General features: G+C 41.6%; 1 protein-coding gene across 1 annotated transcript; it reads right to left on the reverse strand.

Moving 5' to 3' along the window:
- Window positions 1-10,646: 10,646 nt before the first annotated feature.
- ICOSLG (inducible T cell costimulator ligand) lies at window positions 10,647-22,162 on the reverse strand. The gene is made up of 6 exons (XM_072343971.1): window positions 21,930-22,162; window positions 19,872-19,912; window positions 18,125-18,487; window positions 17,257-17,541; window positions 16,056-16,232; window positions 10,647-13,160 (listed from the first exon to the last, which is right to left on the reverse strand). Exons 1-6 carry the CDS (start codon window positions 21,941-21,943, stop codon window positions 13,150-13,152), a joined length of 891 nt encoding a protein of 296 aa, XP_072200072.1. The 5' UTR covers window positions 21,944-22,162; the 3' UTR covers window positions 10,647-13,149.
- Window positions 22,163-22,388: the final 226 nt, after the last annotated feature.

Here is a 22,388-nt window from a genome sequence, read left to right on the forward strand (position 1 = left end):
GACTCAGATATGTAGGCTGAGTCTCTTGGCTACTGAGGAAGGAAGGGAATTACTGAGGGTGCTCGCTATGGCAAGCTCAGCTGATGTCAGGTTTGTTAGCTACCATTGCACCGAAACAACCAAAGCTGTGGAATGTTGTTCCACCTTTCCTCTTTTCATTGCTTACCACAAGCCCTACACTGCCAGGGTAAGAAAGCATTCCTGAAGATCACAAGTCTTGAGATGCAGCATACAGAGAGAGAGAGGATCCATAAAATATGACATGGGTCTCAAACGTAGTGGTATCACTGCTGAAGATCAGTTTGCACCCTTTTAGTGGTGTGGAGTTGTCCTGAGCATTAATTCATTTAAAATACAGGATAAGGGAGTACATGATAGGAAAACACTGGGTGAGTTGTTCTTAGTGGTACACATTTCATGATTTCACTTAATGGACCCGAGTGTCAGCTGCCTGTGATAGTGCAACTTTGTGGTATTGCAGTATTAGCATTTTCTAGGACTGTCCACCTCTTATTTTCTGAAACATACATCTCTACCAAGAAGCATTTATTTCTGTGAACGTATCGCTAGATCATGCTTAGATAAGGATTTTGGTTATGCTTCTGAAAACAGCCCTTGCTACTTACAGTTCAGGTACTTAGGACTTTGGTTCTTTACATAAGGATAAGAAAATATGTTCTTGTTTGCTTGTTCTGGTTTTGAAAATAAATGAACAAAACAGTTATCTGGCAATTGGTTTTAAGTGATGTTAAATATATTTCATGTCCAGTACACTAGAACACAGAAACTCAGTTTCCAGGCATGCCTTTCAATCATAGTTTAAAATAAGTAAGATACACAACTAAAATAGTCCATCTCTTATTCCGAAGCTGAGCCCTGTTTTAACGGCTTTCAATTTTCAATGTGCAAGCTAGTGTTGAACTAAACATTGTGTAAATGTTCTCTAACAGACATACAAGCTGATTTGAAATGACCAGTATTCCAGTCAACGTTCTTTCATTTTAGATCCTTCTCTACTTAGACTAAGCAAACAGTTTACTGATGCTGGATGAAATTAAATATCCACATGCAACTCTCTGGCACTAAAGTTTAAGCAGTTGTTTTGTACATGTCTGACTTATTTTAGTACGGAGCCAGAAGTTAAATAACTGAAGAAACTGTAGGAAGTCATGTTTCCTTATGTAAGAAAGGAAAACAAACAAACAAACAAACAAAAAAAAAAAACAAAAAAACCAACCCACCACCAACAAAAAACCAACAACCCAAACCATGCCCTACTTAATGGTTTGGGAAATAGTAGTTGATAAATAAGTCAACTTCATGATAATATTTCAGCAATATCATGTTTCTCACACAAATTATGCTGTGATGGAATAACTTATTCTCTTCTATGTTGCTGATGATTGTGAGTGTTTCACTTTTGGAAGGTTTTGAATGACTGATAGATCTTGCATTAGCATAGTGCTAAGACACTCTGGAAAGTTCTTCCGAGTGCATACAAGTTTTGCAGTGAAGCACAGCACTAGAATACTTCTGAGAATAAAATCCTGATAAATCATGGAAGCATCTATGTTTGTGTTTATGTAAAGAAAATAATACTATTTTTTTTCTTGCTCTTATTTTGTTATGGAAAAATACTTTGAGAGCTCTTGTGAAACAAAGTGGAAGCGTTGTCCATCTTAACAAAACTGCTGAGAAATCAGTCTCTCAGGCAAGACTAGCTCCAAGTAGAAAAAAAAAAAAGTAATCATTCCATAACCAAGTTCAAGGTTTTGCAGTGTTTCATGTATTAATTCCTTCCTTATGTGCCTGGAACATTGCTGAGATATTATGCAATTGATCATAACCTTATAACATCAGCTGAACTAAGTCTTTATGTATTCATTGACTTCAGTAGCCATTTTTCAGTACATACTAAGTCAAGTCCTATTTCAGTAAACACTGTTTTTCTTGAATTTGGTCTCTGACGAAATGCACTAATGTTGTGATGTTAGATAAATACAAAAGTTTTCTAGCAAAAAAATCCTGAGAACTGAAATGCTGCTGTTCTAGCACTGTGTCTCAATATCCTGTGTCTTTTATTTCTTTGCTTGCTCACTTAATTGATGCACTCCTGTCTTGCGTAAATAGGCAGCAGATCATAGAATAGGAATGGCTTGGGTTGGAACGTACCTTAAGGATCACTCAGTTCCAATCCCTCTGTCATGGGAGGAATTGCCAACTACTAAATCTGGTGATAGGTTAGGCTGTTCAGATCTGGATTATCAGTGCGTTCTCTCTCAAAACTGTTCAATATATGAAAGCACAGGTGTCCTAGATGTGTCTTCTGATGATCTGAAATGCAGGCTATGTGGCTAGAGGACATGGACACATGCCTATTACTTGTTTATTTTTCAGTGGTTAAGTTGAAGTGCTTACAAGGATAAGCCACGCTGGTATGCACGTTTTTTGAAGCTCATTAATTCCTGTTAAAAAAGTTGTATTTCAATTGTTCACTGTTGCACAGTGCTACAGTGAGTGTAGTTAAGTATGAAATAAAAAGGTTAGCTGGCAAGAATGTAGCATTGACTTAAAATGGTTTTTTATAGAGCCCTCAGATAGAGGACTGAAATACTGAGTGAGGATGATTTTTCTTAATATGTTTTTAACTTTTGATTCTCTTTCTTCAGTATAGTCATGTATAGTCATGATTAGCATGAATCGAGTTTCTTGAAGGAGATGGTTATGGTTAAATAATTTAGTAAAGTTCTCTAAAAATCCAGCTATTACTTTTCCAGAATCATGGGATAGTTGATATTGAAAATCTCTGATGCAAATTCTCTGTTCTGGAAAGAGCACCTACAACCTGTAGTTCAGGTGACTTTTGAATACCCCCAAGGAAGAAGACTCCACAGCCTCTCCAGGAAACTTGTGCCAGTGTTTGATTATCTGTGCAGGAAATAAGTGTTTCTTTGTATTCACATGGAACCTTGTGTTCCCATTTGTCTTGTTTTTGAGCATCCATGAAAAAAAGCCTGACTCCAGCCTCTTTGCTACCTTCCTTTAGATACTTATAGACTCTGATATAATTCTTCCTTAAATTCTTCTTCTCCAGCCTGAACAGCTCCCTTCTTTTTCTCATAGAAGAGGTGTTCCAGTTCATTAATCACTCTACTGGCCAATCACTGGGTTCTCCAGTATGTCTGTGTCTGTCTTCCTCTGGGAAGCACAGAACTGGACCTAGTATTCAGAGTGTGGCCTCACCAGTGCTAAGTAGAAGGGAAGGATCAGATCCCTCATCATGTTGGCAACGTGTGTACAGGTATCTGGGATTGCAAGAATCTCCACACTTTGAACTTTGAGATTCCTGTCAGCCTTCTTCTGTCATGTTCTTTATAGATGTAAGCATGTCCCTCTGAATGTGTATCAACTGTTCCTGTTGGTTCTTTTCCTTCAACCAATATGCTGAAGACATACTCTTCCCTATTATCCAGATCATTAATGTAGACGTTGAAAAGGACTGGGCCTACTATTGACTCCGGGGGTACTGACTGACTTATTCCTTAATCCTCTAGCCCCGACCTCAACAGCCTGTCTATGAGATGATGGGCAATTATGTTTCGTCTCACTCTAGTTATGGCAGACGCTATCCACTTGTCTCCTTTTGTTTACCAGATCACTCCATTTTAGAAGGCTAACAGGTTAGTCAAGTATGACTTCCCTTTGGTTAATCCACACTGATTACTGCTAATGACTCTTGTCCTTCATGTACCTGGAAATGGTTTCCAGAACTGGCTGCTCTGTTATATTTCCAGGGATGGAGGTGAAACTGGCTGGCCTATAGTTCCCTGGGCCCTGTTTCTTGCCCTTCTTGAAGACAGTAACGCCACTTTTTTTTTTCCCTTCAGTCACCAGATACTTTTCACAATAACTATGACTGTTTAAGGCTGACCTCAAAGAGATATCAGCCAGCTCTCTCAGTGCTTGTAAGTGAATCCAATCAGATCCTATGGACTTATAAAACTCCAGTTTGCATAGGTATTCCTTGACCTAATACTCTTCTTCCTTAGTCTTGATTTTTCTTCTGATCTCTGGGGCCTAGAATTCCTGAAAGCTGGCCTTGCTGGTACAAGCTGAAGCAAAGAAGGCATATTTAGTACCTCAACCTTTTCCATGTCCCTTATAACCAGATCTTTTGTCTACTTTGGCAGTGGGCCCACATTTTTCTTTTCCTTGCTTTTTTTTTTTGTTTTTTTTTTTTTTTTTAAACCAGTGTACTTAAGGAAGTCATCGTTGTCTTTGTTATCTGTGGCTATATTTAATTCCATATGGCATTTGGCTTTTCTAATTTAATCCTTACATGTTTGAACAATGTCTCCTGTCTTCCTCTCAGGTGATTCATCTTCCTTTCTGCCCTCTATAATGTTTCCTTTTTTGTTTTGAGTTTTGATGTAAGCTTCTTGTTCATGCATGTAGGTCTCTTGGCCCCATTGTCCGACTTTGTGCTTGTTGAGGTAGACGGAACACAGAACACAAATATGATGAGATAAGCTGTGAGTCTGACATCGAATACTTAAGCAGATTAATGCACTGAAGATCATTGCCCCTAATGTCTTGGTCTTTAGTCCCTGGGAATACTCAGTTCATTGTTTGGAGACATTCAACTGGACAGTAGCTTTTTTGTGTGTTGCTTTTTAGTTGTATAAACTTCTTGATTTTCTCCTTTTTTGCCTCTTCCCTAGTTGAGGTATTCTTTGTGTTTACTAGAAGTCTCCCAGTGGAAGAGAAACATGCTCTCATTTTCCAAAGAATGCAAAAGCCTACTTTAGAAAATGCTTAGCTTTGTTGCGAAATGTAGTTAGTACACATCTGCTTGAACACTATGAATCAAATACTTTTCCAAACTGAACAAGACCTTTTTGACCATGTATGGAGGGATGAGCGGGGGGAATGGAAAGTGGGAGTTTGTTAATCCCCAGTGCTTGAAATCTAAACTTAAATTTAATAGAATTATAGAATCATAGAATTACCCAGGTTGGAAAAGACCTTGAGGATCATCAAGTCCAACCGCAGCCTAACCATAGTACCCTAACTCTAAAACCTTGTAACATTACCTGACGTTATCAATGAAACGGAATTTTTTTCCCTTTCCTCCCTTTTGTTATCAGATAAGCTAAGTGACGCAATCAAATTCATGTCAGAAGGAAAGTGGGAACTCCAAGCAAAAGACAGGAAAGTTAGTTTTTTGAATGAAGCAGCAATTCTCATAATCTCTGATTTCATTTTGCTAAACTTATTCCTTCTTCAGTCCAGGTGGAAACAAAGACTATGCTGGGTTGGTGAGCATTCAGGTCTTTATAATTTATCTGATGTTTTGGGTTCAGCTGTAGAGCAAAGCTTTCCATCCTGTGAAAAGCATTCTCAGTTGCGATTAATTTCAGTAGTTTCCACTAGTTAGAGGTAATGTGGTCCATTTGTGTCACATGGCCAGGACTCTTAACTAAGGGTGAGAGAAGATACAGGTATGAAGAAAGAAGAGCTTGTGTTGGCTTTTGAATCATTTGTTCAACTTTGTAGCCTTTTCATGGTGCAGCTAGAGCAGTGAAAATGAAGCGTGATCATCTGCAGATGAGGATGACAATAACAAACGCTTAGCAAGAACACATCTGTGGCTGAGGCCTAATGACCTGAATGTGTGATTCAAGCAAAAACGGGAACAAAAATTGAACCCGACTGTGAGAAAAGAACGAGAGCACAGTTGATCTCTTGCGACTTATGTCAGTCTGATCTCCTAAGGGACAACATTTCCAGGCTGACTGATGAGCTGCTTGTACTTCTGATGTCACTTCTGGTCTTGTATCAGAAGACGTGGTCTGGATGTGTTCAGGATGCCAAATGCTCAGCAGTTCTTTCTATTTCTACAACTGTGTTCATGATTTCATTTGCTTCTGGGGTTTACTAGGGAAGAGTAGGGAGCACTGGGAAGTTGAAAGTGTATAGTGCTGCAGGCATCTCTGTTTTTCTCCCTGCTGAAGAGGGATGCAGCTTTGGTTGCTTGATTAGCTAGGCAGGGGCTGAGTGGGCAGAGGGTTACAACCTACCTGCTGTCATGTGTGTTACCTTCCAACTTTATTTATGTCTGTAATGAAATATTTGGGAATGTAACTGGATTTTTCTCTGGCTTGATAACTGTGCAAGCTCTGAGTGCCTGCCCTGTGCTCCCTCTCAGGGGGAAAGAAGTATGTTGGAATTTCATTACAGCCATTGTACTGCTATCAACAGTCAGAATAACTGGAGAAACATGTCTGTCATTCTGACATGGCAGAGAAACAGTGAAATCTGACAGCAACCTGCTTAAAACTTGGTCTGTGCAACACTAAGTAAGCTGTGTTGTGTCTTGTGTGACTGTTACTAAATCTGACACATGCACTTCTAAGCACAAGCAATGAAATGGTTGCATACAAAAGAACAACTCTCAATGCATGATGCTCTTCCTATAGACTTCTTTTCTGGGCTTGCAATGTGCATGCGTTCAGTATGCCACTAAGCAGACTGTAACAAAAGAATCCTGAAGAAATACTTCTCCAGAGCACAACTGGCCTCTGCCTATGAGAAGCACCAATTTTAGCTACATTTGACAAGAGGAGTCACAGTTTTTTGTTAGTGTGAATGTTCAAGCAGGCTCTGATATCTTCTTGTTTAACGTGCTGCTGTTTTGCCAACTCACAGGGAGCGTCATCCCAAGAGACACAAGGAGAACATGTTTTGACGATGAATAGCAGTGCTGGCTTTGACTTGTCTTGGGGAAGGTGTGTGGAATGGGAATATTGTTCAGCTCTGTCCTCCCTTGAAATTAAAATGTCTGAACAAAGCAGTGGCATTGGGGTAGTGTTTGTGCTTGGTCTGTGCCACTTCTGTTGCTCAGATGAGGGCAGATGTTTGTTGCAGGAGCCGTATTGTTCATCTTTCCAAATCTGACCTTCATTTGGTATGTTGCTCCATTGCACTTACCTTTCCCAGTCTCCTATAAGAAAAGCAAGCATGACAAGAAGGAAAACAAAAACAAACTGTCTCAGCTCTGCAAGGAGCATTTTACTAAGAGGTAAATGTGTTTCCCTATAATGGAATCAAATGCAACATAAGTTTGTTTGATTGCAGAAATATAAAAGTGTGTGTATATGGAGTATTCATATATGTATTTGCAAAGAGCAAAAGTAGCAAATTACAATATTTCCTTACTACTGAGTGTAGGAATGTGCCTCATCTCTAATCAAAATCCCTGATTATGTAATCATCATAATATGGATGTTCTGAAAGGCTTTGGTTTGAACTCATCTGTATAAGCCAAAAGGAAATGAAGTTGAAACTAGGATCCTGAGGAGGGAATCTTATCTCACAGACTAGGAATATAGAAAATAATGTTAAGTGCTGGCTGTGGGACATCAAATTGCCCGCCAGTCAGAAGAGTTAATTCTCCCACTTTGTTTAGCATTGATGTGACCTCACTTGGAGTATTGTTAAGATCCCTGAATGCTTCCAGATAAGGGTAGCAGGACTGGTAAGAAGGGCTGGAAGTTGTTTCTTGTGAGAATAGGCTGAGGTGTCCCATCTGGAGAAAAGGAGGCCTCATTGCCTTCTGCAGCTCCCTTAGGAGGGGAAGCAAAGGGAGATGTTAGACACTGCCTTCCTTGCAAGCAGTGATAAAACACGTGGAAATGGCACTGAGCTGCACCAGTTCAAACTGAACACTGGGAGAAACACCTTCTCCCTGACGGTGATCAAACACTGGAACAGGCTTCCTAGCAGGGTAGTTGATGTCCCCGTGAAGTCAGTTTTCAAGGGGCACCTGAGTAATGCCTTTAATAATATGCTTTAACTCTTGGTTAGCCCTAAAGTGGTCAGGCAGCTGGATTTGATCTCTGAAGATCCTTTCCAGCTTTACTTTTTTTTTTTTCTTTTTTTTCTCTTTTTTTTTTTTTTCCCTGCTCTTATCCTGTTCTTACCTCTGTGCAATTATGCTGACTGCTTGCTTGTTCTTACCTCTGTGCAATTATGCTGACTGCTTGCTTGGGGTTTCCAGCCAATAGGTAAATGTTATGGTTATTTGACAGGCTGACTGCTTTATCCCTTCCCAGCATCTGCGTGTGCAGTGATTAAGACTTTATTACACAGTGTAAAACATTGTAGGAAGCGCATAACTGTGCTGGGCTTTAGAGCTAGACCTTCATAAGAGGGGTTAAGGATTCATTTCCAGCTTCACAGCAAAATTCTTTCCTGGAATCATTGGAATCTGGATACACAACCATAGAAGGCTTGAAAAGACCTCTAAAATCACCCCCTCCAACCCATCCCCACCATTCTCACTGCCCGTGTCCTTGATTGCCACATCCACACAGCTCTGGAACACCTCCAGGGATGGTGACTCCACCACCTCCCTGGGCAGCCTGTGCCACTGCCTCTCGCCACTCTTTCTGAGAAGAATTTTTTGTCCAACTGAAACCCCCTCTGGTGCACTTTGAGACCATCACCTCTCATTCTCACTGATCTTCTCCTGCCTGGAGGCTACTTTTTAACAAATAAATTCCTTCCTTCCATGTCTACCCCAAGGGATACTGGGAAGCATGTGGGTAGGGACACACCTCTATGCCTAGGATTCTGTGGGGCTGCTGGGAGCTCAGCATGCAGGCATGCAAGTTTAAATGCAAAAACTGGGTCTTCCCAGGAGAAGTAGGTAAAGCTTGAATGATCTCTTCTTTCCCAGGGCAGAAGGCCTACTGACACAGTAAACATAGCCTTGGGGCTTAGTGGTCAGTCACCTTTTCTTTTGCTGGATTATTCTGTTTCTGAGGAACTGTTTGTTTGAATGTTTGTTCCTTTAGAAATAACTTTCCAGATATGCTATGGCTTGATAGGAACTGCTCAAAAGTGAAGCTAAAACACATTGTCTGAATCTTGTCAGCAGTTGCTACTTTGCCAAAAACACTCACAAAAGGCACTGGCTTGCTTTCTTTGTGCCTGATGGTTCTTGTGGTTGATGACTGTGTCCAGACGGATTATATGCTTGTTCTTAAGAGCTCTGCTGAAGGCCTACTTTGTTCTAAAAAGTAAACATTCCCACACTGCACGGTAGAGTTTTCACTGGGCCGGTGCAGACGACAACGTTTTCACCCTCTCTTTATTCTTCCAGCTCTCAGCTGGATAAAGCTGTTTCATGAGCATGAGCAGCAACTTAGCAGGCAGCTCTGCCTCATGAATGGGCTGAAAATTTATATCCACCAAACACAAACAAAACCCTGAAGTTTAACAGTTGTGTGGGACGATGCCAGGAGTCCATGAGACCTTCCTGGGGTGCTGGCTCCTGGACATTCTGTACAGAAAGAATGAATAAATTTCACCAGAAGGGACTGTAAGTTTCTGGCCAGTGCCCGGATCTCTTGACTGGATTGAAAGATTGGCAACAATGACAGGGATGGATTTTCCTCATAGTTCTGATAAGAGTATTCAGTAATGTATTTCTAATTGGAGAGCAACCTCCTGAGCTGCAATTAGTGCCAGGTGGATAGAAGTCCTTTTGGTAATTTGCTAATACAGAGCCTCACAAGGCCAGGTTGGATGGGGCCCTGCCCAGTCTGACGCGGTGAATGGCAGCCCTGCCCATGGCAAGGGTTGGGGTTGGGTGGGCTTTGGGGTCCCTTCCACCCTAACTGTCTGATTCCAGTGTGTCGCTGATCTGAGCTGCCTGTCTAATGATGTGTCCAATATAAAGTGATAAAGGTGCTTTGAGTTTGTCTTGTTGTAAAGGGAACTACACTGCTCTGGGAGAAGTTCCGGCTTTTTGTTTCTCTCTCTTCATGTCTTTTTAATTAACTAATAGCCACAGATATGAGAAGAATCATCTTGGCATTTTGCAGAAGCAGTTTGTACTAAGGTTTTCTGATGTAATGTGAGCAGTGAGTAAATGTGGCTGGAGACAGTTGTTGAAGTGCAAAAAAGGAAAGTATTTTTCAGTTTTCAGCTCTCACAGATTAAAAGACTTAAATAAAAAAAAAGAATCTGACTACCCTAAGGATGGATTCAGATCGCTAAGTAGCAACGTATGTGTTCTCTCAGGGCTTTCCATCTGTGGTTTACCAGCCATCCCACAATGAAAGCCTTTCGCTTTTCTGTGAAAGTCCGTTTCTTTGAGTCTTCCCACAGCACAACGAAAGTGATGCTTTTCTGTGTAAGGTGTTTAAGTCGCTTGGGAGGTACGGGTCATGTGTGCCGATATCTTTAATGGAAGGAAACAAAATGATGCTGATGTTCAAGTGCAACACCTGCTTGGGACAGTGCAGTGAGGGTTTTGGTTCTGGAAGTGGGAGGGAACATTGTACCTTTGCTCTGTTAGGGATTCCTAAGGTGGCTGAGCAAAGGATGTGTTAGCCCAGGCTTTGTGCTATATTTGAGCTACTGCCCATCTTTCATTCCATTTGTTCAAGGTGTAGAGCAAGTTGTAGCAAGAGCTAGTAGAGCTTCTGTGTTTCATCAGTCCCTTCTCATCTGAGGGCTTTGGAAAGGACCACTTGCATGCCCAGAGGAGTCTGGTTGACAGTAAAACTGTTACCTTAGCTGAGGCATGATTCTGTTGTGGCTTGTCTTGATTGTGCTGATAGACTTAGTCAAACATAAAGAAGTATTAATAGGTTTTTATTTAAAATATAAACATAGTATGTGATGACAAATTGTTATTACAGGATTTCCAAGTAACAAACAGCTGTCGTCTAGGATTTTCTTGCCTTCAAAAACAGCTGGAAACTTAAAGCAGTTGAAAGTATGAATTTTGCAAGAGCAAGCTGTTGCGTTTAGATGTATTCACTATGTATCATGAAGTAAAGCCAGAAGTAAGAACTTCTCTGGTATAAATTTTCTCAACAGCATACTGTGGAGCAATTGCTAGGTCACCCCTTACATCTCCAAAGCACGGCAGTTTTTTGTACTGGTAGAATACAAAGGAGGAAAGCTGTTTTTATAGAAGGCTTCTGTCAGTTACGGTGGCATTAAGCAGCTTACACAAAACAACTTCACAGGACAGAGAGTGAGAAAATGGCTCACTGAACCACCAGGAAATGGTTGCCCTTCACATCTGTGCAGATGGCAGTGACGTTTCAAAGGTGTCTGTGAGCTTGCATTCTCTCTTCAGCAAACACTGAAGAGATTTTTGCCTGAAGACTAGATATGGGCTCAGAAGAAAGTGTACACTTAGATTAATGGACAAGAGATAAGATGAGGAAAAGTGGACACTTAAGATTACAGACATGCTTTAAGTTATTGACACTTATTGTGGGCTAAATGTCCTACCTGATAGGATATGTTACAGTTGTAAATTGGAAGGCAAAGTGGCAAAAGTGGAATTAATAAATAAAAGAACAGCTTTCACAGACATTAAAAGTTAAAAAAATATGCAATGCTTTTCATAGATATTCATAGATAAAATGTCTTTAAAACACTATCGTACACAGTTACTTGCAGCCAAAACAGGAGACATGAGCTTAATTATTTAGTTGTAGCGTGGATTTTTTTAATTATTATTTTTTTTAATTTTTCTATCCTACTCAAACTGGGGAGTGAGTCCAGATTGCATCAAGGGAGAGCTGTACTTTTCCTTCCCTTGAACGTCATAAAGGTTGAGCCCGTGGGACTCCCACATACATTGACTGTGGTGGCACACAGCCAACTCTGAGCTCACATAGGGGTATTGCTTCAACAGAAGTGTCACCAAATAAATGGGTCTGGGTTTTGCACAAAGGGAGAAAAAGATATATATATATATATATATATATATATATATATATATTTGCTTCACTAGGATTAAAAACAAACAAAAACTTCCTAACTCATGGTTGACACTGGGCAGTCTTCTCTACATTGAACTGGGACAAACAAGGCCATCTTACAGAAATGGTAGAATTTTAGCCTAGCAACTGCTGCAGGAGATATTAAAATCATTACCATCATCCACCCCAACAGAAAAGAACTAATACTGATTTGTTCTCTTCCAAAATCTTAGGCTACCCATCACATTTGCTGTTTGTTATCTTCATCTATTTGCTGGCTCAATCAGGGCTGAACCAGTAAGGCAAGGATGATGGCACATGGAAGAAAATGAAGTTCTTCCCTTTAGCCATCAACACGTCAAGAACATTCATAGTTAACATACTGATTGCTTCACACTCTTTTCCTTGGTGAAAGGATGAGGCAAGAAGAGGCATTTGAAAAAAAAAAATAAATCAGTTCAAAATTCTCCCTGGGTGCTGCTAGTCTTAAATAAAGACGAGCTGAATTGAACAGAACCTGAATATGGATTTTTGTTGCATCCAGACAGAGATAATGTCAAGGTAACCTGAAATCAACATAGGAGAGAGCACTGTTTTTAATCTGTTTTCCACAGGTTGTTCTTTCATACAGTAAGCACCAGCTTCTGTAGAAAGTTGAAGTCTCCTTTTTGGTAGAATATTCTGTAAGGAATAATTTTTTTCATATCAAGTGCCTTTAAAGGAGATATATTTTTGTTCACACATCCAGTGCTTAACCTGGCCATGACAAAACCTGTTTCATTAGGTCCAGGTCAAGACAGTCTAGCTCATTCTGTACATAACAACATGTAGCTGGTAAAACCAGACAGTGACAGAATGTACTGTATATAGAGAAAGGTGGAAAAAGTTACAAATCTCACTTCATAGAGAGTCCGGTTCTTTTCTTCCTCATTTTTAGCTGCCTCTTCACATTCAGTAGTCACTGCCAGCATAAGGAGGAAACAGAACTTCCCATGCTCCTGAAACATGGCTACTCGTACCCAGATTCCTCAGTGGTGATGATGAGAGACTCTAGAACAGAGCAGCTAAGTGCCAGGCTCACTGCTCTTCGCCATTGTAAGAGCTCAAGACACTGGCAGGCTATCAACGAAAGCCATCTGAAGAAGTGAGCAGGTGTTGAGATGCAGCTCCTGGTCAGAAGAGAAATCCAATGGATTTTGTTTTTTCTTCTGTTGGAGGAGCTTTTTTTTTGCCATCAATCTTGGCACACCCTGCAGAAACCTGTCGCTTGTATTACAAGCAATGCTGCTGCTGAGACAAGGGGTGATGCTCCTCTTGATGCACCTCCAGCTGCCCGAGTTGTTGTCAGACATTCCCTTTAGATAGGTGCTGTGAAAACAAAATGACTGATTTTTAGAAAAAAAAGAAGTTTAAAAAACAACAAAAGCCCACATAAATAATCATCTCCTAGTATTATTTTTTCTTTGCAGCCAGTGGAATGAGCTGCTAAGCTATAAGAAAGAGATATCAGTGGCACTTTTGGTTTCTTCTAAGATGATCTCAGAGAAAGAGATCATGGAATATCCCTTGCTGTTAGGGACCCATAAGAATCATTAAGTCCTACTCCTGGTTGCACACAGGACCACCTGAAAATCAGATGCATAAAGCCTATATGTAGTCAAAAGAAACCAGTTTCCTGAGGCTCCTCTATAGGCAGTGGAGGGATCTCTTTGGACAGCAGTCCAGAACAGGAGTTTTGGATCAGGCACTGAGTTTCTCCTCAGTGGAGCATCTTGCCTTGCCAACTGCAATGGCTGGAGAGACTAAATCCTATGGAGATGAAGCTACACTTCTTTGCATCCTGTCTTCCTGCCATTTCCAAAATCTTTTTCTTTCTAACAGCAACTAGTCTCAGTAGGTAATTCTCATTTTTTCAGTATTCACAGTTCCACCCCTCAAAACAATCTGATCTTCACAGTCAAACCACTAGATGCAGAAACGCATCAGTGTTGAAAAGCAGAATGCCATGGCAGAGCTTCCTGGTGGGTGCAACCTCTGCAGTGCCTTACTCCCTATCACACAACACACTTGAAAATCTCTAATGACAGTTGAATTGAGATAGAATTTCTCTCAGAGACCATCTTCTTGCCCCAGGGATGCACCAGCTACTCCTAGGCTATTTATCAGGCTTTCATCAACGTTTTTCAAAACCAAACAAAAACAACAGAAAAGCCACTAAAAAAAAAAACATCAAAAACAAAAAACAGGCCGACAGCATGCCTGGGCCGATGGAGACTTGACAGCCTGCAGAGATTCCCTGTTGTAGCAATCAACTATTACCTTTAGAAAAACTGTTTTCCTAACACGCAGTTTAAATCTTCCCTGTTTAAATCCACTGTGCCTTAGAGCATGTTGTCCATGGGGTTAGGGCAATAAATATTGTGTCCTCTGTGGGGACTCTCCAAAGAAGATTGTTATTTTGTCTCTGTATGTTTTTGTTTAGACTGGAAAAGCCAACGACAATCAATTTTTTGTCCGCAATCGTATTCCCTGGATCATCCTCATTTCTCTAGTTTAGGTCTAAGTTGCCCCCAGACGGGGATGACCAAAAGATTTAGGACCCCTTTCCTTCAGTGTCTTCCACAGCTCTGTTGCCAGAAAATTTCCCTTGGAGGTGAGACAGATTCTGATAATAAGATAAGATAAAAGCTGCTGTCCCACCTCCTCTTCTACAAATGGTGCAGAGATGTGCCAAGGAAAATACAGCGTCTGCAAGGCAAGTGTCTTTGTTTTGTTTTGAATAAACAAATTTTGCTATAGCAGCCTTCAACATAAAATAAATATTTACTTTTATTTATGTCACAGAGGTTTTTCTACTCAAGGGCTAAGCCCAGAGATCTAATCACATAGGGCCTGGTATAAGTCAGGGGAGCAAAAGGTTGACGTTTAACGAACAGCAAGGATTTATGTTAATGCAACACACAGGAATGAAGAAGAAATTGTGTCCTTATCTGAAGGGATAAAAGTCATCCTTTCCACATTACCCTCTGTGGGAAATAGTGCAGTGTCTGTTGATAATTAGCAAACCCAGCTTTTATGGATCAGATTGTGATTACATGATGGGTCTGGAAAACAACTGACCACTGATCCAGTTTGCATGACTACAATGTTAGTTCTTGGCATTCTTCTTTTTAAGGATTATTTTCCTTCTGCTTGGTATTATAAATTGGTGCATTCACCGCATCTGCTAATGCAGGCTATGCTTTCTATTGTTTCAGATATTACGAGCTTTGGTAGAACCATGGTGTTTTGTGTCTGTTCTGTAAAGAGTGCCAGCAGTCATTTGCTTCAGCAAAAATCACCAAAGTACTAGGCAGATATTTCATGCCCTTTGTGCATTCGCAAGTTGGATGTGCTGGGTTTGTTTTTCTAAATGTCTTGGATTTTTCATTCTGTTCCTCCACTTCCCCCCCTTTAAATAACGAATCATTAAACATGCTGTCCTGTTGATTATGCAAATGTGGAAGGTCTGAACCTTGGTTTTCCTTGGAAATGAGTGAGTGCTTAGTATTTTTTTTTATTTTTATTTTTTATTATTTTTTTTTCAATTGTCTGTGTACAGGCTCACGTTCATAGACATAAAATAAATTATCTGTCTGTGTAGCTAAGCTAAAGTCTTTCTAGGATGTGATACCTAAGAAAGCACGGAACATCCATTTTATCATGGGTATTGATATGATCAATGGTCATTGTTGTCTAGGCTAGAAGATCAGCATTTAAAACAATTTGTCAAGTTTTGCCACAGTATCTGCACAGGAGTTACAAAGTTGAGGGGGGAGTTGGCTCCAGCCAGCGTGCTCTATGTCCTCACTGATTCCTTGTGCCTTTGGACCAAAACCTTGAAGAACCATGTTACTGGAAGTGAAACTCTCAGGCCACTGTATTAAGTGTGTAGGATAATCAAAATCTTTATACTGTCAAGATTAATATTAAACAACATCCACCAAAGTTGAGGGTTCAATCTGCTAAATGCTTTTTGGACAGCTAAATGGGCTCCATACTCTTCCTTACAGCCTAGGTCATTGTTTTAGCAAGGATAAATTTCTGGGCTTAAACTTTGCTTCTCCATGTTTTGGAAAAGAGTTGCCCAGCTCAACTCATAGGCTGTTTCTGAAGGAAGAACGTGGCCTCTACCAGCTCCTGCAGGGGCTGGGCAAGAATTTTACCCCACTTTACCCAGGTCTTCCCTGGAGATTTAGTCACACAAATGAAGGGTCTCGTTACCTGTGTATGACACTAGTTGAGAGGACTTCCGTCTCCATAGCCAGCAGATTAACACAGTCAGAAGAGCCATCAGAATAACAACTGACAAAATTGCAGCTGCTTGAGCAACTTGTCCGCTTTTTGCCGTGTCTTTATGACTTCCTGTGTTAGTACCATTGCTTTGCAACTCCTCTGAGTCTAGAATAAAATAGAAAAAGGATGTAATAAGTTGTAAATGTGCTCACATCATATTAGGTAATGATGTGACTATGTCTTACACACTAACACAGGGACTAATTATTTGTTTTATTCCTTTCACTGTGGTTACGATGGTATTCCTTCTGAGTAAGGCCTACCTCTAGCTTAGGCAGTTTGTTAATAGAACCGTACAGTGCAACTTCATCCCTCCTTGTCATCATACTGCATGCATGACCTTCATTTTCATTCTTCCTTCCTGCCAATCTTTGGACACTGCATGTTTCAGCTGGGAAAGAAGGTGGTGGGAGCCAGGACCAAGAACTGCAAGGAAACTAAACAGCCAGCTCAGGAGAAGCTCTTCCACTCCAAATAGCTTCTCTCCATTGCTTCTTAGGGACTGTGACATTCACTATTGGTCTTATACCTGTAAGTCTCTTAAAGCTTTTATTTTTTAACAACTTTCAATTTTTATGAAGAACAGCGGCTAAATATTTGTGTTCTTACTATCGGTCACTTATACTGATCGTAAATAGCTTATTACACTTGTGATATTAGGACTGGTGTTCTATTGTGCTAATACTAAGTGTTTGCTACAGGCCTACTTTAAGAAACACACAAGTTGAGTTTTGGTGACTGAAAGCAGAACTTCAAAACTAGACAAAGCACTAAGCAAATATGAGCGCTGCAAAGCCATTAGACAGAGAGTTCAGGTATTGCAGATCAATTGCATGGTACCATCTGAAGAATAATCTAATGCAAGGAACCAGAAGGTAGAGTCTAGTGACTTCCTTGAAAACGGGCTGCTCGGTGCTACTGTCATGACATGCTCAACGGGGTGCTATATTTATTTAGGAAGAATAAATTCTACAGCTAAGAAGACTTGGGCCAAAACTGAGCTTTCTTAGTGCTTTTTGGAACTACTGCATTTTTTTCATGCCCCTTGTTAGTGCATCTCTACAGACAGAGCCACACTGGTTGATATATCTGCTATCCAGAAAACAGAAGGTATTACAAAGGAACTTACAGTTGGCTGATGTGTTTTCCTGCAGTATTTTATTTTCTATGAAGCACTCTATTTGCATATCAGAAGTTGCATTAACCTTCAATGTGCTCAAAACACTGTAAGTGCCGTCGGGATGTTGGGTGATATTAAAATATGACTCAGACAGGAGTGTGTTGTCTGTTCTATTTATCCAATAAACATTTGGTTCAGGATACCCATTGTCAGATCTGCAGCTGAAAGTCACCTCTTCTCCAGTGCTGTAACTGTTTCTTATCGGCCCGCTGAGTATTGGTTGGCTGTAACTAGCTGGAGGGAAAGGGGAAAGGAAATGGTTGTCAAAACTTTGAGATGTATTGGAAAGATAGAATCTTGGCATGGATTCTGAATCAGAAGCTCTGGGTTACACGAGACCCGCACAACCTGAAAGGAAAACATTTGTAGGCTTAGTACATAAGCCAAAGGTCTGTGAGAACTGCTGGGAGGGCAGAAAGCTGATGCCAATTTCAAAGGAAAAAAGCAAGTTTCTAAGCTGCTGTGGCCCAATCATCTGCGAGAGCAGATATCAATGATATATTCACTATTTTCATAAAAATGAAAGTATGCCATATTAATGACAGACAAGTCGAGAAGAATAAAACAAATAAACACTGGATAAATGGTTCTTACAGCTGTAGATTCTCTATCTGTAACGTTCAAAATAAGTAGATTTAATTCCTGCAAAGTAATGCAGTAGAATACAGAATATCCCAAGGTGGAAGGGATCCATAAAGAGTCACTGAGTCCAAGTTATGTTTCCAACATTAGTACATGCTCAAAGATGCTATGAAAATGGCACTAAGACCACTAGAATTAGAATGTGGGCAAACGTGCAAGCAGTAACAGTTCTTACCTGCTAGGCTTAGAACCACTTGCTCCTGGTGAATCACTCTGGTATATTCAATTGTCTGCATCACTACACATTGGTACGTATGCACATCGCTTTGTCTGACATTAAATAGTAGTAGAGAAAAATTGCCATCTTCTAGTTTATCCCATAATAGCTGAGTCCTGTTTTTAAACTGATTGCACTGAAGACTTTCATTGTCTTGACCAGAGATCAGTGCATGCACTACTGAACACAACTCTGTATCTTCATCACCATCTATTTGCCAGTATATTCGCAGACTGTCTAAGCTGAATTCTCTTCCAGGATAAATGCAACTCAGTGTAACATTGTCCCCAGGTTTACTGACGATCTCCTCCAGTGCAGTAACTACAAAAATAAAAAGAGAGGGAGAATGAGGGGAAGTTGCATGAAAAAAAAGTTGAATTTTTTCAGGTACATTCTACCACAATTGGACTCAAAAGGGAATGGTCTCAAGTTACACCAGGGCAGGTTCAGGTTGGATATGAGGAAACATTTTTTCTCTGCAAGAGCAGTGTTGCAGTGGCACAGGCTGCCCAGGAAGGTGGTGCAGTCACTATCCCTGGAGGTGTTCCAGAGCCGTGTGGATGTGACACTGAGGGATGTGGAATATGGGATGATGAAAATATAGGTAAGAGAGTGCTACTGCTATTTTTATAGCAAAAGAAAAAAGGCGGGTAAAAAGCAACAACAACCTGGTGTGTCTCAAAGTGGGCATGTCCATAGTGTTAACCTTTTTTATTACTTACATGCGTCACCCTCTGAACAAATAAACCAGAATGCCCATATACAGCTAGTGACATGTCTTTTAGACACTTATAGCCCCTGAGAGCCACCTGAATTAGGCCATATTTGGCTCTCAGTACACTTTTCCAGGCCTCTGGTAGGACAGATGCAGTCTCTTCTCCTGATGAGCAAATGGTTTCAGTATGAGCTCACCCACATCTGAAGGGTTGGGCATCTGGCTTTAAAAACAGCGCAGGGAGGAAAGCTGTGTCTGCTCCCTGGCCTATGACCTTTCCTGGGCACAAGAAGAAGCAACAGGGTTGAATAGCAGAGGGTTGTTCCTCAGACCTGGGGAAACTCCTTGATGCTGTGGGAAAAGTGATGCTGCATAATGCATTGCCTGGGGGCACCTCCTTCACTGGTCTCCTATAGGATGGGCCAGCCAGCATCCACTGTGACAAACTGGTACAGTTTGTCCTGTGTTTGGGGACACAGAGTTTCCTTCATGACATTAGGTGCTTCCCAGTTATTAAGGAAGAATGGAGAAACTTCTCTAGAAATATTTAAGTATCACCAGGTGATGTCCTTTAACTTTACCTTTATTTTGAAAGAGACGTGTGGGAGTGTAGTAGATGATGTGCTAATACTGGCCGCTTGACACAGTAGTGGATAATTAAGGCATATTACAAGTGCTGACTTGGTGCAAGCACATTAGATTGGTTATTAACATCCACTTCTAAGGGCTTCTGTTGGTGCTTAGAGAAAAATAAATGGGGATGTCTGTGAAGCAAGAAGAGCAATCGTATGAGTGAAACTGCTACGATTCCTTGCTAGTCTGTATATGGAAACAGGCAGAAACTGATCTTCATTCCCTGATGAGAGAGATCAGTGAGGAATTGTCATGAGTTTGCTGAGAACATACAAGTGTTTAAATTGTAACCCGCTTATTTGGCCAAAAACTTCCAAGTAGGGCAAATTCATTTTAACTGAAGGGTTCTCTACTTACCAGCTCCCAGGATGTGAAGGAACAGTAACAGAAATCCGGAACTAAAAGAAAAAGCAAACAGAAATGTTACAAAATAGGTCTTAATTTCTGGATTGTTTACACAAAAGATAAGCACAATATCGATTATTTCAGTGCTGTAGAAGTGGATAAATAAAGTACCAATGACAAATATGCAAATCCCCCCTTAAATCATTTGCATTTTTGACACTTGACAAACTTCTTGTGCAAACAACGTAACCGGGGGTGGGTGGCTGAGGCCACAAATAGAAGCAAAGTGCACTGATATTGGAATCCAGAGCAGAATAGCTGGTGTTGTGCCCATCTTTCCTGCTAACAGCACAGCACCCAGATGGATGGGAGGCCCCACTATCCCTGCCCTGTACCCAGCTCACTGGAAAGCAAGTAGCTGTGCAGGCTGAGGTTTGGGTCAGAGCTCCGTGTCCCGCTGTTTGGATTTATGACCCTGCAAGCAGTGGTGTGTTTCCCGCCCTCAATAAAACATGTAAACAGGAAACAGTGATAGTGTGTTGTCATTCAAAAGTTTCGATGGAGAGTGCTTGGTGTGTTCTATTCCTTTGGAGAAGTAATCGATGAGGGACCTCCCCAGCAGAGTTACACCTGATAGCTGATATAAGAAAACCCAGTTCGACTTACCTATAAAGCCTGACTAATCTAATGCTCCTTTATAGGGCTCTGAGAAAGATAGAAGCGTAGCACTCAGCTTAGCAAATCTGCAGTCAGTCATGAAGTGCAAGTCTCCCACGTGTGTGTAACTAAATACTCCAAGGAGGCGGCTTTGCTTGTGATCCCGGCAGCAACTTTGGGTGCGTGTGGTTTCATACTTTGGGTGCGTGTGGTTTCATACTGTATTTCTGCTGTATTCACCCTCTGCAGGCGTATCTGTGCATCCTGTGCCAAACTCATAACTGCCTGCCTCAAAGCTCACCTGAATGTATTTCTTAATCCCAGGTTGCATTTGTTTTGCTGTTCCCCACCCAAGTCAGAAATTCTGAATATAGGAAGTCATTTGCATTAAACGGAGAACGAGAATTGATCACTCGTTGTGGGACTCCACAGGGAATGTCCCATTGAAGGCATTCGCTGATATCAGTGAATTCTTAATCAGCCAGAATCCGCTTTTTAATACATACGAGCAAACTTGATTTGTTATTTCAGTAGATTATGCCACATGTACACTTGGACAGACCTACAGATACTCGTTCTCTGAGGACTTTGCAGATGTGGTTGTGTGGGCTGACTCAGCCCAAATCTTCCCCTTAATGCCAAGCTCCTGTTGGAACAGGGAGGTGCTCTTGCCTGCAGAGAGCAGTGAAACCCCTCTTTGCCCTGTATGTATGTGCAGATCATGAGTCCAACACACTGGCCCCCCAGTATAGCTCTTTTAAAATAAGACGTTATTACTTTAAGGGTAGTGAAAGGTTTTTCTCCTTTTCTTCCCACACCTTCTTCTTCTACTACTCTCTTTTTTAATAGCATGTGAAATGGGAGAAAGTCGTACTTCCTCTTTCGTACATTCTTGCTCAGTGAGTTAAATCTTTCTACCAGCATCTCAGCTTTTTCGGGCACTACTTATTCTACAGTCACAGGACGATGCTGTTCTGGCACAAAATAGCCCGATAAAAGCCGACTTCATGCTTACAATAAGGACTTCGAGCTTTTGTTCCATCTGTGCGCTTTACAGCTTTATTCGCGGTGTTGCAGCAACATCTTTATTTCCATTGCTTTCATTGATAAACGCGACTGACTGTCCGTGACGCTTTGCTACCACCCGCTGTTCAGACAGCACCAATCCGTGCCATCGAAACCAGTGGCCCCTCTCCCATTCATCCGTCACCCGAACCCGAGCGAAAAAGACTCCGTAAAACTCAACGCATCGTAGGCACAGGTTGGGCTGACAGCCCGCACACCGCTCTCCCAGACGGGCTGCGGGGCGGCTCGGAGGCACCCCGCTCCCCTATATCCCCGAACCCCTCCAGTCACTCCCACCTTGCTGAGGACCCCCGCCGCCGCTGCCCGGCCGCCCGCTCGCTTACTCACCCGCGTCGATTCATCGCTGCAGCTGGCTGAGCCGCGCTATGTCTCGCAAGCTAGCCCGGGTCAGGCCATTCCGCTTCCCCCTCCTCCGACGGGGATTTCCGCCTTCCGAGGGGCTGGGACTAGCTGAGTCCAGCCCAGGGCTCGGGGCATTGCCCTCCCGCCGCTTCGGGAATGGGGGGGTGGGAAGGGAGCCGAGGGAGCCCCGTCCGGGTGGAGCTGGGACAGGGTTGTGCAATCTTGCCGGCCGAAAGAAAGCCGCCCCGGGTCGCTGGGGCTCGGCTGCCAAACGACATTTCAAATCGAGTTTCAAGAGAGATTAGGTTTATTGTTGGTAGGGTTGGACTGGTGATCTTAGAGGTCTTTAACAACCCTGACGATTCTATGATTATTGTCTAATTAGTAAATGACCCTAAGCAGTACTTGAAGTGGCACGTGATCATGCTTAGAAGGTAGAAGGTC

The sequence above is a fragment of the Excalfactoria chinensis genome, chromosome 1, assembly GCF_039878825.1.
Source record: "Excalfactoria chinensis isolate bCotChi1 chromosome 1, bCotChi1.hap2, whole genome shotgun sequence".
Lineage (NCBI taxonomy): Eukaryota > Metazoa > Chordata > Aves > Galliformes > Phasianidae > Excalfactoria > Excalfactoria chinensis.

Coding starts and splice junctions, on each gene's coding strand:
- ICOSLG (XM_072343971.1), bottom strand. Junction 18,488..19,871: donor CCTTCACATCCTGGGAGCTG/GTAAGTAGAGAA, acceptor TTATTTTTGTAG/TTACTGCACTGGAGGAGATC. Junction 16,233..17,256: donor GGAAAACACATCAGCCAACT/GTAAGTTCCTTT, acceptor ATTTTATTCTAG/ACTCAGAGGAGTTGCAAAGC.